We start from the raw sequence: 15,684 nt of genomic DNA, 5'->3' as shown, positions 1-15,684 counted from the left end.
AACCAAAAGGCCTCGAAACAGAAGCACTTGTTCATCTTGTATTGCTGCTCGCCTATAAGAAGCATGTGGCAGTGCTCGAAGATAATTGTGGACGCCGCATGGAGCGTGCATGCCGGGAAGAGGCCATCCCAGGCCGAGGAGTAGAATGTTAGAATACTATATATGTAGCCATGTAAACCTTTCGTATTTACCCTACTGTATAAGGGGTTTTCTGCATATTACACACCTGTACTTGTATATATACTGGCCTATGGCCTCCTGGAAATACAAGTTGCATATTTCCTAACATGGTATTAGAGATTTTAGGTTTTTCTTAGCACGCGCAACTTGTGCTCTCGATCCAATCTTCCGTCCCCGCAGCCGCCGTCTTTCTTCTCTGGACGGTGCTGCTCTCCGGTGCCTTCTCCACAGCAGGTCAACCCTGCTCTGCAGAACCGTGGCGCCGCGTTCTCCCGAACGTCGCATCGCCTACTGCTGCTTCTTCCGCTCGTCCACGGCCTCCCGACCACGTATCGATTCAGATCGAAGGACACACGATCCGCCAGCTTCAAGGACTCTAGATCGAGTCGACTGCAACACCTGTTTGCTTCCAATCGAGACGGCCATCCTTGGATCCCGTTGTGCACGCCTCTCGATAGAGCCGCCGCCGCCGGCCGCTGCTATTGGTCGCCTCTGGATCAGATCGCTGCTCTCCGGCTTCGTCTCATAGGCAGGAAACGCCCTGGTCAACATGTCCAGTTGTTTTGCTACTGATCGAGCAGCCTCCAGCCCTGCCCGCGTGCGTGCGTGTGTGCGTTCGATCAGCCTCCAGATCGAGCAGCCTCCAGCCCTGCCCGCACGAGCAGGTGTTTCTGCCAGATCGTAGGCTTGGTCCTGGTCTGCTTTTCGTTCGTTGAACGAGTTTCTTTGGTAAAAAAAATGTCTACACTAGCATGCAACGTTGCAGTCCCTTGCTTCCCGGTGACTCCTGACGGCTGTGCTGGTAGCTCTTCTGCTGCTCCTCCTACGAGCTTCACATATGGTGATTGTCGCTCTACACCGACTCCTCTCGCAACTTTCATCGGTGCATGTCGCTCTTCCCCGACACCTGCGACTTTCACCGGTTGTCCTGGTGCTTATGACTCCATGGACCGGTCTTCCCTCGGCGCTTGGTGCTTGTCTGCACACGGCCTCGTCTTCTCCACCGGCCTTTGTCGACGATACTGGTCATGCTACACCGCCATCTTTAGCGGCTTCCGCGGGTGGTGGTGGTCGCCTCTCTCCTCGTGCCACTACTTCAGCTGTGTACTTCACCGAGGACGAGATTGCGCGACTTCGCGCCCTGCTGATTGCCTCCGACTCTATTGTCGGGTGCGTCTACATCGACATCTTCAGTTGCGCCCCTGACTGAGCAGGAGATTGGGCGATTTCGATGCCTGGTAGCTCCATCTTCTGGTTCTTCATCGACAGGGTCTGTTGGTTCTGCTACGGACTCTTCTGACATTGTGAGACCACCTTCTACACAAGCAGGTACATCCCCATGGATTCTTGATACTGGAGCATCTTTTCATACGACTCATGATTCATCAACCTTGTCGTTTACTCGACCTCTCGATTCTCCTGTTCATGTTCTTACTGCTAATGGTACTTCTCTCCCGGTTACTCGCCAAGGCACTCTTAGCACTGCATCTTTTCATGTTCCCGATGTTGCTCATGTTCCTCGGCTAACCATGCAGCTCATTTCTGGTGGTCAGATTGTTGACTCTGGTTGCAGGGTCATTCTTGACTTTGACTCATGTTCAGTTCTGGGCCGTCACACTGGTGCTCTTCTTGGTGCTGGCCCCCGGTGCCGTGACTCTTAGGGTCTCTGGGAGCTTGACTGGCTTCACCTTCCATCCGTTGCCAACGCAGCCAGTCTCTCGATCTCTGCTGCCTTGTCTACCAGCTCTTTTCAGCAGTGGCATCATCGCCTTGGTCACTTATGTGGCTCTCATCTCTCATCCTTATGTCCTATTAATTCATGTTCACCACCGAATATTCATTTCTGAACCAGGGCTCATCTACTCTCGATGAACAGTAAAATAAAATAAAACACTAGATTTTTAAAAAAATCTGATTTTTTTTTGTTAACCAAGACACAAATGCGTGATGTCCGGGATAAACTTCATCGGACATCTGAGGAGCTCGTGGGAAAAAAGACAAAATATGTCCGAACAGTTCATGAACAGTAAACTTTCTCACAAACCCCAATTGTTTTTCCTGAGAGCTACTCAAATGTCCAAACATAACAAAATTTGGCATAGAGATCATGCACTTGAGCATCTTCCATGCCAAAAAAAATCTGATTTTATTTATTTTTCTAGTATTATTTTAATCTTACTGCATGCAAGGGAGCAGATGACCTCGGGAGCCGAATTGCTGCGTCCACTGTTCACCACTTTCTTTAAAAATGTATGTCAAGAAAATTCAACATCTATGACAGATATAATTATTCTGAGTGTTCCTTCAGTTAGCCACATGACATGGACTCAGATTTATATCTCTTCTTTGACGTTTTGATGTCCGTTGGATGTTATCTTTTAACAGTCTACCTCATAGTCACCATTGTTACAATATATGTGGATTGCACTAACCCTTTTCATCAGTTCGAACTTTTGGTTGCGTTGGCTAGTGCATGAAGCTTAACATGGTATGAGAGCTAAGGTTTTGAGTTCAAGTGGTAGCCTCCTTTGTGTCCACGCAGAGGCCTCTTGAGTCATATGTGAGTTTCGCGCGCCGTCGCTCTCTTCCAGTTGCACGTGTTGACTTGTCTTCCCTGTCACACGTGAGAGGGGGTGTTACAATATATGTGGATTGCACTAGCCCTTTGCATCAGTTTGGACTTTTGGTTGCGTTGGCTAGTGCATGAAGCTTAACAACCATCAAATTGAAGAACTATTCTACTTGCTGTACTAAGGCTTCACTCCTATTAAAAGATTTGCTAAAGGTAGAAAACAGTACATCGAAGCACAAATGGAACATGCTAAGGAGGAGGCTACACTTTCAAAGCTGAGAGCTCAGTTGGCATCTCAACACTCATATATTCATGAAGATATCCATTCTCTAAGGTATGTATGACGATAGTAAACTGGAGTTAGCATAACATAATTATTTGAGAATGGAAGTTTTGAGAACATGGTATATTCCTTCTTGGCCATCTCTAATAAGGGAACTGCTTGGTTCTTGCTGTTGTCACTAATTTTACTTCCCTAGCTTGCACACAGTAAGTAGAGATTGAATAAAGCCTTGTAAAGAACACTTCTTTTTTTGGGTATGAAAATGGTTAGGCTCCGTGTATTTTTTCCCTATTATATGGTACTGCAGTGGAGCTTTTGTTTATTTGTTGTTCTGAATTTGTATAATTCCACTACTATGTATCTGCGGTATTGTGGATTTTCTTATTTCGTTTTCAGGAGGAGAAATTCTGAACTTACAGAAGAGCTGAGGGATCTCTCCCTTCAAGTGCAGGAATGCCTATCCAAGGTATATTCTAAAACAACAAGTTCGTTCCTGATATATCATGAACTGCCTAGAATTTTTCCTCCATGGATGCTTCAGAAATGATAAGCTGACTGTTTGATGCCTTGGGTTAATAATGTTCTATTCCTATGAGCATTACGTGCTTTATCGATGATATGTCACAGGCCCCTGCCTGATAAGGGAAATATAAGAGGCAGTGGGAATATTTTTTCCTAGACACCTTGGTGATATCACGAGCTCATGGCTGTTTCCGTGGAGTTAGTACATGAATGAACAATGAAGCTAACCATGAGCCTGATAGCTTATTTGTCTATTAAGGAACTTGTATCCTCAATCCATAGTCACGATACGCTCTTTTCCCACTGTCTGAAGTAAAAAATTATATCTTTGCCCCTAATTTAGCTATCCCATACTTTATCTGCCATGTTTCTATTTTGTTTGCTAGATTTTGTAATAATTAATGGTCTCTTTTCATTGTTCTTTTCTCTAGACTGTCGCAAGCTTGTGTTCTGACCTGGTTCGACTTGAGGGTGCAAATATTCTGCAAGGTGTGATCTTGTCATGACTCAGTAAGCATTTGAAAGTGTTTTGCAGTATTGAGCTTGGCACTTCATGTTGCTACCTATGACCTTCTAGGGGATCATAACTTGATTGTTCATCGCCAGGAATGCTACATAAGCCAGCAAAAAAGGGTACTTGCTACTACCCTGTTCCTGTGGAAACCGACGTTCTACCAAACTAAGTGATAATGTAGACATTTCTTCTTTGTCGCAGTTCATCAATCATTTGGTGAATCAGCTTGCTGCTCATAGGTTTCTGGCGATAGCATGCCAGCTTGAAAGACGGACAAAAATTTCGAGTTCCTTTTCATTGTTGAAAGCTACAGAAATGGAGCTGCAGAGCTACTTATTAGCTGTCAATAGTCGCCTGGTATTGGCACTGCTTACTGTTTTATCACTGTGTGTACACTCTTATATTCACTTGAAAGTTAATGATCCCTCCATTTCTAAATATAAGCCTTTTTAGAGGTTTCAATATGGACTACATACGGATGTATATAGACGTATTTTAAAGTGTAGATTCACACATTTTGCTCCATATGTAGTCCATACTGGAATCTCTAAAAGCGCTTATATTTCTGAACGGAGGAAGTAGTTTAGCTTGTTATTATTCACTTCATGTGTACACTCTTATAAAATAGATTATATACTGCACAATACATAGGACCAATATCATCTAATTGGCGAAGCCGTGTCTAGCATGATCGAAGAAGGGTCTATTGATGACCGGGATACTTTTCTCCATGCTGTGAGGGATATTCTTGGCAGTTACTCAGGTAAACAGGGTTTTTGCACAAATCGTGTGGTGCAACCTACCAGAGAAGTATGAATAATTCATTCTTCTTCCCATTTTTTGTAGGTTCTCAAACAATGACACCAACATATATTTCAGCATGTGCTTTGGTTAAGCAGATATCTGAGCTGGAGGATGAGCTCCACTGTTATCAGTATGATCTTGAAAATGTTCTTCCACGTGAACGGGGAAGATTTATCGATGAACAGTGAGTTATCCTCTCAATTGTGCACAAAACATTTCTTCCCTAGATAAATTTCACCTTTCTTCAATATATTGGGTGGTTGAATCTTGCTTACTGCACATCAGCAAGAGGAGGTTCACACTAATAGAGACATTGACAAAAAATGTGTTGATAGAGTTATATGTTAGGTGCAATCACTCCCATGATTTTTCATAATTTTGCAGATGCAGGATGGTCCAAACACTCGAGCAGATTTTGACTGTACCCGTTACATATATGCTACCAAAATTTACACCATGGGTACATTCTCATCCCATCTGTCTACCCTTTCCTACTCTGTTCCGTTGCCAGTAAGCTCACCATGTTTTACTTAGCCACTGGCGCAAGCTCTTGAAGAATTGGAAACGATCAGCTATGAAGTCTCTGCTTCTGTTAATGAAGTAACGATGGCTCGAGAGGAAAAGTCGAAGGTCTGTTGCTTCCTCATGTTGGTAGCACTCAGCTGTTTTAGCATTTTTGGTGTAGTAGTTCTGTATGTGGATTCAGTCATCACTTTAAATATTTACAAATTTTGCGCAGATGTTACTGCAGCCTTCACGCAATGTGCAGCAGGAAAGACGAGTATTCGCCGATTTCTTCTGCCACCCAGGACGGCTTGAGAATCAAGTGACAGAACTGACTTCTCGTGTTAGAGGAATACCTGAGTAATGTTGGCTAGGATGGTCAAGGCAAGTGCAGAGTCTTCTTTGGATTCTCGAACCAGTTACCATGTCTTGTCCTGCTCAGCTCGAAGTCTTTCCTCCAGAGAAAAGACAAGACTTTATTTGTTTGAAATAACAAGTACGCTGTTTATAAAGAGGGAAGGGGGGGGGGGGGGGTACAAGTTCACCCAAAGCCTCCTCAAATCAGTCACTAGTCAAAGAAAATTTAGTCATGTTAGCAAGCTCATTGGCAACCTTATTTGCTTGCCTAAAACAGTGTTCAAAACTAGTAAGGAGAAAACCACAAGCCAAATAATAACAATCATAAAAAATTGGTACCGTCGTTCCTGCACATCGTCCTCCATTTTATTGGTTTCAATGATCTTCAAATTAACCAAGTTAATAATTGAGACCCGCCTTATGCCTTTTGCATAAGGCGGGGGTGCACCATATCTTACAGCCAAAGCTTCAGCCTTGCGGACATATGTACACCAATCAATTTTTCAATTACCTCTCGTAATGAATTTGCCTTTTATCATCTCTCATGACAGCGCCAGCTGTGTCCCCAAGCAGGTCATGTAATGAATTTGCCTTTATCATTTTCCAGGATAGCGCTAGCCATGCCTCCAAACAGGTTATGATCAAAAGAAGCATCCACATCAAGTTTTATAACACCGGTAGGATGTTGGACCCAATCCCATCTTTTCTTTGTAGCCTTTGGAGAGGACACAATGACATAGTTTGTTATTGGAGCACGTACCCCCATAGAACTTTGGTTAGCATCTTGATTTTTCTCCTCATGCATCAGTTTTCGCCTTAAGTAAAGCACGGTAACGGCGTTCATCTCACGAGCATTCTAAAGGCCCAAAATAGCAAGCTTGGTTAGAAAGAGTAGAAAGTCAAGAATGATCATGTCATGAGCATTCTAAAGACCCAAAATAGAATGCTTCAGTAAAAATAGTAAACTCATGAACAATTTCAGCAGCATGATCCACTTCGCAAGCTTGGTGATGTGTGTATTGCAATCCATTCATATCATATTATGCTCTCCACCAAGATGTATGTGGCATGGAGTGACCCATGATCCTAATCGATTGTGCATTTATATTCAAATGCAAATTCAAAATAATGCATAAATTTAGGCGGAGCTCATTCTTATCACACACCTCTCAAAGCGATGATATTTTTGCATTGATTATATCCATTGTCGAAGATTTGATATATATGCTGTCATCAATTACCAAAAAAAGGAAGACTGAAAGTATAACTTCTTCTTAGATGGTTTTGATAATTAATTACAACATATAACTCAGTGAACTATTAGGCTTATCAAGCATTTAAATGAATGGGTTGTCTAGGAAACATGATGAGGAACCCCTTGGATGCAAAGGAATCATATTAGTATAAGCTTCAAGACTCTACATTTTACTTTAAGTGTTTTGATCACATTGAGTTCATAGAAAAGTCAATACTATTAAGAGGGGATGCCGTACTGATGATGATCTGGTTGCTCAAGTGCTTAGAGATATGCCACCAAAAGCCTCAAACACTTCCTCGCAAAGTATTATGTCCAAAACCCTAAACTACCATTTCGGTGCCACCAAGTTTTCCACTTCAGTCTCATCGAGTCAGTCCTAGACAAAACCCTAAGCCAAACCCTAATATCTTGGTGTAACCGAGACTATTTGTTGGAACCGAAAAGTAGTGACCAAGTTTTTGTGGTCGAGATTTTGAGTTCTCAAATTTTTGAGATTTAATATTCGGAGCCAACGAAGGGATGGAACTGCCAGGTTAAGCCGAATCGGTCTCACCGAAATGCTAAAAGTTGGGACTTTTTGCACTAGTTGGTAGCACCGAGTTTTCTCTTCGGTATCACCGAGTTGGGCAATAATGTTGTAACAGTTGAATTTTTGGTGAAGGCTATATATACCCCTCCACCACCCTCTCACTCATAGAGAGTGCACTCAGAACGAACCAATACTTTAACCATTCATTTTCTAAGAGAGGACCACCTACTCATGTGTTGAAATCAAGGGATTTCACTCCAACCAATAGATCCTTTATTTCTAGCCTCCACGGTTTTCTTTGTACCTAATCATCCTCTTCTAGCAAGCAAAATTCTTTGAGAGAGTGACTGAGTGTCGAGAAGACCATCTTTTGAAGCACAATAGCAAGGAGTTCATCATCAACACACCATTTATTACCTTTTGGAGAGTGGTGTCTCCTAGATTGGTTAGGCGTTGCTGGGAGGACACCAAATCGCGTGGAGTTGAACCAAGGAGTTTGTAAGGGCAAGAAGATCGCCTACTTAGCGAAGATCTTCCCCGAGTGAGGCTAATCCTTAGACAAGGTTTCTTCTTCGTGGACCCTTTGCGGGTGAAGCCCTCCATGGACTCTCGCAACCGTTACCCTCCGTGGGTTGAAGTCTTCATCAATGTGAATGTACGATTGCACCATCTATCGGAATCGCGCCAAAAATCTATGTGTCTACATTGCGGTTGATCTTCCTAACCTTCCTTTACATTCACTTGCAATGTCTTTACTTTCCGCTGCACAACTCATAGACTTGCATGTGTAGGGTATGCTAGACTCGGTAAAATAGCTAAAACTTGCCTACCGATACAATTGGCAAAAAGTTAAGTTTTTAATTTGGTCAAGCAGTCTAATCACGCCCCTCTAGACATACTTTCGACCCTACATAAAGGGACTTGCAAGCAGAGAAGATAATCGCCCCGTCGTGTCCTTGCATCACCATCCCCGTGCCCACCGTCCCATCCTTGCTCAAAAGTGAGACATCAACAATAATTTTCATGTAGTTTGCCGAGGATGGACACCACTTGCACGTATGTTTTTTGTTGGTCGCCACATGCATTATGGGCTGCTCGGCCCCATCTCGCTGAACGACCAGCTTTCCTTCGTCCCAGTCACCTGTTGGATATTGTTGGTTGTCCAAGAGAGATGTAACATAGCTATGTAAGAACCTACATGAGACCTTCATGGGTAGCGTCGGCTTGTTGTGTTGGATTTCATTGCGCATGAACCAACATCTTCATAACATCATGAGAAGTCTCAGCCGGTCCCCTTCATCACAATCCGCAATAAGACATATAACCCACTATAGTCTTGTATTGCATACATTGTCAATGTTAGGTATCATCCAAACTTGCGCCATAGCACGTCATAGGTCCACCGCCGTCAGACACCTACGAAACACATGGAATGTGTCCTCTCGCTCAAGACCACACAACAAGCACACGTCAATTATCTTCATGTGACGTTCAAATTTATTAGCCCACGTCGCAAGAGAATTTGTAGCTAGTCTCCAGCCAAATACACACACCTTCGGAGGAGCATCGCAACTCCATAATAATTCCCACACGACAAGTCACCCGTCTGGTGCCCTTGAAAGCACATATGCTCCCTTGATGGTTTTGATAATTCATGACAACATACATTGTCTCTTGAACTAATAGTTTTGTCTAGTTTATTTCACATGAAGTCCACTGAGAAAATTGTCTGGAATGTGAGGAGAAGCCCCACGAAAGGAGAAGAATAGGATTGGCCAAGCTAGAAGCTTCAAGACTCTATATTTTGCTTTATGTGAGAAATTACAGTTGAGTCCATAAGAAAGACAATACAATTAAGAGGGGATGGGGTATCTATGATCATCAGGTTGCTCAAATGCTTAGAGTTAGCCACCAAAAAGCCTCATGAAATTCTCCCACATAAATATTTTGTGCAAGCCCCAAACTCCAAATTCGCTGCCACCAAGTTTCCAAAATCTGCCGTATCGAGTTTTGCACTAGACAGAATCTAGAGCCAACCCTACCTTCTCGATGACACGAAGTTTGATTTCGGCGCAACCAAAAAACAGAGACCAACTCCCTGGTGTCCATTTGCTAAAAATCAGAATTTCCGACTTGTGCAAATGGGTGCCATCGAGTTTGGGTAACTGCGTAGGCCAGTCAAATCGGACCCAGTGAGAATTATATATCGGTCTCACTGAAACGCCAAAATTTGCCACATTTTGCACTTGTCGGTGCAACCGAGTTTTTGTCTCGGTTCCATCGAGTTGGGCAATAATATTGTAACGATTGGATTTTGGAGATGCCTATATATACCCCTCCAAATGCCTCTCATTCGTAGAGAGAGCACTCAGAACAAACCAACACTTGCCCCATCTATTTTCTGAGAGAGTACCACCTACTCATATGTTGAGATCAAGATATTCCACTCCACCCATATGAATCTTGATTTCTAGCCTCCCCATGTTGCTTTCCACCCAATCAATCTCTTCTACCAAGCCAAATCTGTGAGAGAGTGATTGAGTGTTGAGGAGACTATATTTTGAAGCACAAGAGCAAGGAGTTGATCATCCATACCGCATCTATTACATTTTGGAGAGTGGTGTCTCCTAAATTGGTTAGGTGCCACTTGGGAGCCTCCGACTTTGTGTGGAGTTGAACCAAGAAGTTTGTAAGGGCAAGAAGATCGCCTACTTTGTGAAGATCTACCTCGAGTGACGGTAGTCCTTCATGGACGTAAGCCATGATGGAATAGACAAGGTTACTTCTTCATGGACCACTTGTGGGGTGGAGCCCTCCGTAACTTCCTGAAGATCTACTCCGAGTGACGCTAGTCCTTCATGGACGCAAGCCATGGTGGAATAGACAAGGTTGCTTCTTAGTGGACCCCTTATGGGTGGAGCCCTCCATGGATTCGCGCAGCCGTTATACTTCGTGGGTTGAAGTCTCCATTAACGTGGACGTACGATAGCACCACCTATCGGAACCATGTCAAAAATCTTCGTTTTATCTTTGCGTTTGATTTTCCTATCTCTACTCCTTACTTTCATGTGCATGTCTTTACTTTCCGCTGGTATACTCGTTGACTTGCATGTGTAGGGCGTGCTAGACTTGCTAAAATCTGCCAACCATTAAAATTGGGAAAACGTTAGGTTTTATTTTGTCAAGTAGTCTATGCACCCCCTCTCGACGTCCCTTCGAGTGATCCCATGCCCTGCTCGCCACGACTGAACAAGGACGAAGCTTGTCCTGAGCGCCACCCGACGCATTGTGCGGTGAATGTAAGTTCAGGTCCCCACGCATGGAGAAGCTTTTATCTTTAAAATTTCCTCGACATCAACCATCAAGCAATATTGATGCAACATCAACCAGCAAGCAATATTGATGCAGTAGACCACCGCACCGAGCACCATGCTCATCCAGGAGTTGGACACACTGCACACGCGACATCTCCCTTGTGGCAAAATTGGTGGCCAGCCAGTCGGGTGAGGTATCCATGAATATCTCCATATTCTTACTGATTACCCGTTACCTATGCGCCAAACTAGTTCCTCTTTTAATATCTCCAAGCTATGAGTTATAGATTGCCAAGTTTGTGAAGCATCGGTAGAAAAGATCGTATCCTCTCATCCTCCACTAGGAAAATAGCAGGCCTTCAACACTCGTGCACATAATCTCTCTGGATTTACCAAAATATGTCATGCTTGTCGCGCCAGCATTGCTTGATTAAAAATTCTAAAATCGTTGAACCCCATACCTCCACACATTTTGGGTCTCAACATGGAGTCCCGGGCCTTCTAGTGCATCTTCCTCTTACCCCTATATGTGCCCCACCAACAGCTTCAGATCGTATGTCCAAGATCATCCAAGTACTCCTTGGGAATTTGAATAAGCTCACGAGGAACGTCGGAAGGGGCTGTGCGATCGACTTGATGAGGACCTCACGGCCAACTTGGGACATCAGCTCACCCTACTGGATAATTCTGTTGTTCATCATTTGCTGTTGTAGGTTTTGTAATTTTCCTCTTGTAAAACGACCACTTGGGGTTGGGAAGCGAGGGTACTTTTCCTCAAAGCTAGCATTGGAAACATCCAGTGTATGCATCACATCCTGTTTGTTTTCTTGAGAGCACCATGGGCCCAATAAAATAGAGAACTTGTTGGGATTTATTAATTCACTAGTAGATCTAGCATATTTCCAAGTGCCTCCTTAACATGGTTTGCTTCTACTTCATGATACCAGTATGATATGGTGTAAACCCGAGGCTGTTGATCTTTTCACACTTGGAGGGGGAAAAGGGAAAAACTAAAGAGAAAACACAAACTCTCAAGAATGATTCGCGATCACACATCCACTAGATCCACATAAACACATGGGATACATAGATCCAAAGTCAACAAATGGACATAAGTAACCAATAGTCTTCCACTTCGAAGGAGGGGCCTTGATATCCCATGGGATCTTCCCTAAAGAGGGGCCTTGACATCCATAGGATCTTCTCACATGGAGGTGTTCAACTCCAAGGGAGAAGGATATTGAAGGAGAAATTCTCAACTAGTCTATGGGCCAACACATTGCTACCCTAGACAGAGGTGGGAAAAAGTATTTATAGTCTAAGGCGAGATAAAGGGGTACATGGCCCAAGGCCCGAATGACTATGCACAAACACGGTCCGTATGTCCGGAGGCTCACAAAGGGTTGGACGTCCGAACGTCGCCGGATTTCCGAGGATATGGCTCACGTATGGTGGGTTCGGATTTCTAGAGTGGCTGGGACGTCCGTGGGTCGGTCGTCCGGAGGGCTTCGGTCTTCCATAGATTCTGTGATTGCTTGTCGATGATGGATTTTTGGAGGAGCTCGGTGGTCCGGACGCTGGGGGGTGTCAGATTTCGGATAGGGTCGGTCGTTTGACCACCGTAGCGTTCAGCTTGGCTTGTGACTTGGGTGAGCTCCAAGGGTCGAACGTCCATAGTATGCCGGTCGTCCGGAGGCTGTAGCCTATCCGCAGCTCCTCATTGGTCCTTTCGAGCTTGGCATCCTCGTGGTCCTTCGTTCCATGATCTTCCTCCGAGTACCTGAGTATGCAAAGGGTTTTCGCTTGAGGTACTGACCATGTTCGAGTGGACCAAATGATGGTTGTGCAAGGAGAGATGCCACCTTAGTTTCAATGGCACGTGCAAGGGCTCTTATCATGGGCCCACTTGGAGCTTGAGGTGTTGAAGATGGATTCATAGAGATGACCATGGGATACTCTGCATCACTATATCAAGAAGATGATGAAGATACAAGGTGCACAATCAAACGTCAAGTGGAACGAGTAACCGCCAAGCGCAAGGTTGACAAGCACCCCATGGTGTTCAAGACATGTGATCTTGTGTGTCTATACCTCGCTAGAGGGCCAGCTGGGCCCCCACAAGCCATCAAGGCACGACCAGGGGGCTCCCTGTTGGCTTGTGCCCAGCTGTTGGCCCCTCTTCATTATATTTTTGGCCCAAAAATTCTTAAATATTCCAGAAAAATCTTCCATTAAATTTCAGGTCATTTGGAGAAAGTTGTTTTTTGTTCCCTTTTCTCGGTTTCCTAGTCTAGAATTCCAGTTTCCAGATATTTCCCTCTCAGTGATGTACCTTGCACATTCAGAGAGAAAGAGCATAATAATTGTAGGATAATAAGGGATAATGGACATGATCAACACAAATATCAATAGTAATTCATGGTGCAAAATGAGCGTATCAACTCCCCCAGGCTTAGGCCTCGCTTGTCCTCAAGCGAAAGCCGAACTTGAAAATAATGACCACATGATTTGAGAGAGCGGTGTCGATAAAAAACATAATACGAGCATGGGAGCATCATGAATATTAGCATATCAGCAAGTATTTTTTATCATATAACTTCTCATAAACAAGTAATATCCATTCACAACTGTTGGAGTATGAAGCATAAACTTTACTGATAATCAACAAACTAAATTCTCAGTCATTGGGACAATCACAATTCATCATATTTCAGAGGAGAGTCTATGTAAGAGCTTTCTTTTTGGCAAGTTCACATACTCAACTATCATTTAATTTAATCTTCTATGATTGCTCACGCTCAAGGCATATCTTTGGAGCTCATTTTTCCATAGGACACATAGGAAGATAGGGGCTTAAATGGCTCGCCACCCAATTTATACCTCGAGGATAATGTCAACAATGATAAATCATGATCATCTACATCCACTTGGATATATAAATCTGAATCTTTCCTCAACACATGGTGTTTGTCGCTATAGTATTAATAGGTTGGAAGAGGAATAAACTTTATTTACTCAAGTACAGGATTGAACTCCTGAAAGTAAAAGATAGGCCCTTCGCATAGGGAAGTAGAGGTTGTCAAGCGGTTTTAATTTGTTGGATGTGTGAACTCTTAATGCAAATGAACATCACTTTATATTGCCCCTTATGATAGCAAACTTTTTTAGGCACTCTGTCGGTTTTATTTCTTTGCCATCAAAAGATCGTACAAAGCTTATTTTCTCTTGCAATAAAATATCATACATATTTAGGAGCAATTTTATTGCTTGGTGCATCGATTACAACTTACTTGAAGGATCTTACTCAATCCATACGTAGGTATGGTGGACTCTCATGGCAAGAAACTGGGTTTCAGGGTTGAGGATGCACAAGTAGTATCTCTACTTAGTGCGGAATTTTTGGGCTAGCAAAGGATCTAAAGCAAGCTTCACATGTTGAAGGATCCAAGACCATATAACTTCTATGTGAATATAAACAACCATGATCATTACGTTGTCTTCCATGTCCAACATTAACACTTGATCATTATATAATATTTGACAAAGGCTCACAATCATAAAATATGTCCAGGATAGTGTATTTATATGTGAGCCTCCTCTCCTCTTTCATAATCTTTCTTAGATTGCAACAATGACTAATACTATATTTGTTTACTATCAACCACTTTTATTACTTATACCCTTTTTGTGTGAAGTCAATACTTCTCATGAGAAGAGCATATGATCTTTATCTTTCTTTTTATTGCCATGCTAAAAGGATGGGTGACCACAGGTAAACCACAAAAACTCAAGTAATCTTTATTATATAACTCGCATACTCGATTACAAGGATAGATGGAACTCAAAGCAAAAATTCTAAGCAAAGCAAATCTGAAATTCATTTCTCTAAATCACGAAACATCTAAGGATGGAACTAAGATAGATAGTAATGATGGAAGTGATAGTGATACGATATTGGGGGACCTCCCCCAAGCTTGGGACAAGCCAAGGGTGGTGCCCATACCCATGTACTCAAGCGTCCTCCTCAGATGATGGTTTTGGTATACTAGGGGTGTCATCAGTACTCCAGGGCGTTGACTCCCCATCAAAGAAAGAAAATTTTGTCTCAGGAGTCTTGAAACCAGCAACGAAGCTCATCCTCTGAAACCTAGATTCATACTCATAGTTTTGGCCTTGGATTTCATAGATTTGATCTTGGAGGTGATTGATCCGATCTTGGAGCTTAGAGAGAACCCCCCTCACGTTCTTTGTGTCCAATTTGTTTTCCCGGATGAAATCCGTGATCATAGAGTGGTTAGCACTCAAACCACGCTCAACCATCCCTTGTCACTTGAAGATCTCATGTTCCACCGCTGCAAGCCTGGCCTTCTTGCTTCCCTCCTTGGTACCTTCAACATCCCGTATGTGAAGCACCCCCTCATGCATCTCAATGGCTTGAGTTTTCTTCATCACCTCCGACAGGGTTTGGTGAATTCGTGGCGATCTAATTTGTCAGAAAAACAGCTCGAAACTAGAACAGAGGAAAATCTCGTGACGCGGTGGTCAAAACATATGGGGGAAAATATAATGAATTTTTCCAGGTCATAATACATGCCCACGAAGAATTTGGAGTTCGGGAGGCACACGAGGGGCCCGAGAAGCCATCAACGTGCGGTCTAGGGGGCGCCCTATTGGCTTGTGCCTCCCTCGTGGGTGCCCTGGACTCCGTTTTATTTTTATAAAATACCAAAACCAATAGAAGTTATTTTTGTAATTTTTGGAGTCGGTTTACTTATCGTACCATGTACCTACCTCTTTTCAGGTTTCTGGAGTGTTCTGGAAGACTTCCTTTATGTGCTCCTCCGGTG

The 15,684-nt window shown here is 43.4% G+C and overlaps 1 protein-coding gene across 4 annotated transcripts in view; it reads left to right on the top strand.

The window, feature by feature from the left end:
* Positions 1–6,774, top strand: part of LOC123426178 (AUGMIN subunit 3-like) — a 40,763-nt gene extending 33,989 nt beyond the window's left edge. The window contains exons 9-19 of one of the 4 annotated variants that reach the window (XM_045109956.1): positions 2,955–3,086; positions 3,432–3,501; positions 3,989–4,046; positions 4,135–4,190; positions 4,273–4,428; positions 4,723–4,834; positions 4,918–5,059; positions 5,260–5,335; positions 5,410–5,505; positions 5,615–5,763; positions 6,344–6,774. In XM_045109956.1, the coding sequence (XP_044965891.1) occupies positions 2,955–3,086; positions 3,432–3,501; positions 3,989–4,046; positions 4,135–4,190; positions 4,273–4,428; positions 4,723–4,834; positions 4,918–5,059; positions 5,260–5,335; positions 5,410–5,505; positions 5,615–5,743 (1,027 nt within the window). In that variant the 3' untranslated portion in view covers positions 5,744–5,763; positions 6,344–6,774. Of the gene's footprint in view, positions 1–2,954; positions 3,087–3,431; positions 3,502–3,988; positions 4,047–4,134; positions 4,191–4,272; positions 4,429–4,722; positions 4,835–4,917; positions 5,060–5,259; positions 5,336–5,409; positions 5,506–5,614; positions 5,892–6,343 lie in introns of those variants that run through there. The other 3 variants (XM_045109957.1, XM_045109954.1, XM_045109958.1) reach the window with 3 other exon arrangements.
* The last annotated feature ends 8,910 nt before the right edge of the window (positions 6,775–15,684 follow it).

This window comes from Hordeum vulgare, chromosome 2H, assembly GCF_904849725.1.
Source record: "Hordeum vulgare subsp. vulgare chromosome 2H, MorexV3_pseudomolecules_assembly, whole genome shotgun sequence".
NCBI classification, from domain to species: domain Eukaryota; kingdom Viridiplantae; phylum Streptophyta; class Magnoliopsida; order Poales; family Poaceae; genus Hordeum; species Hordeum vulgare.
This window is presented reverse-complemented; position numbering and strand designations above follow the sequence as displayed.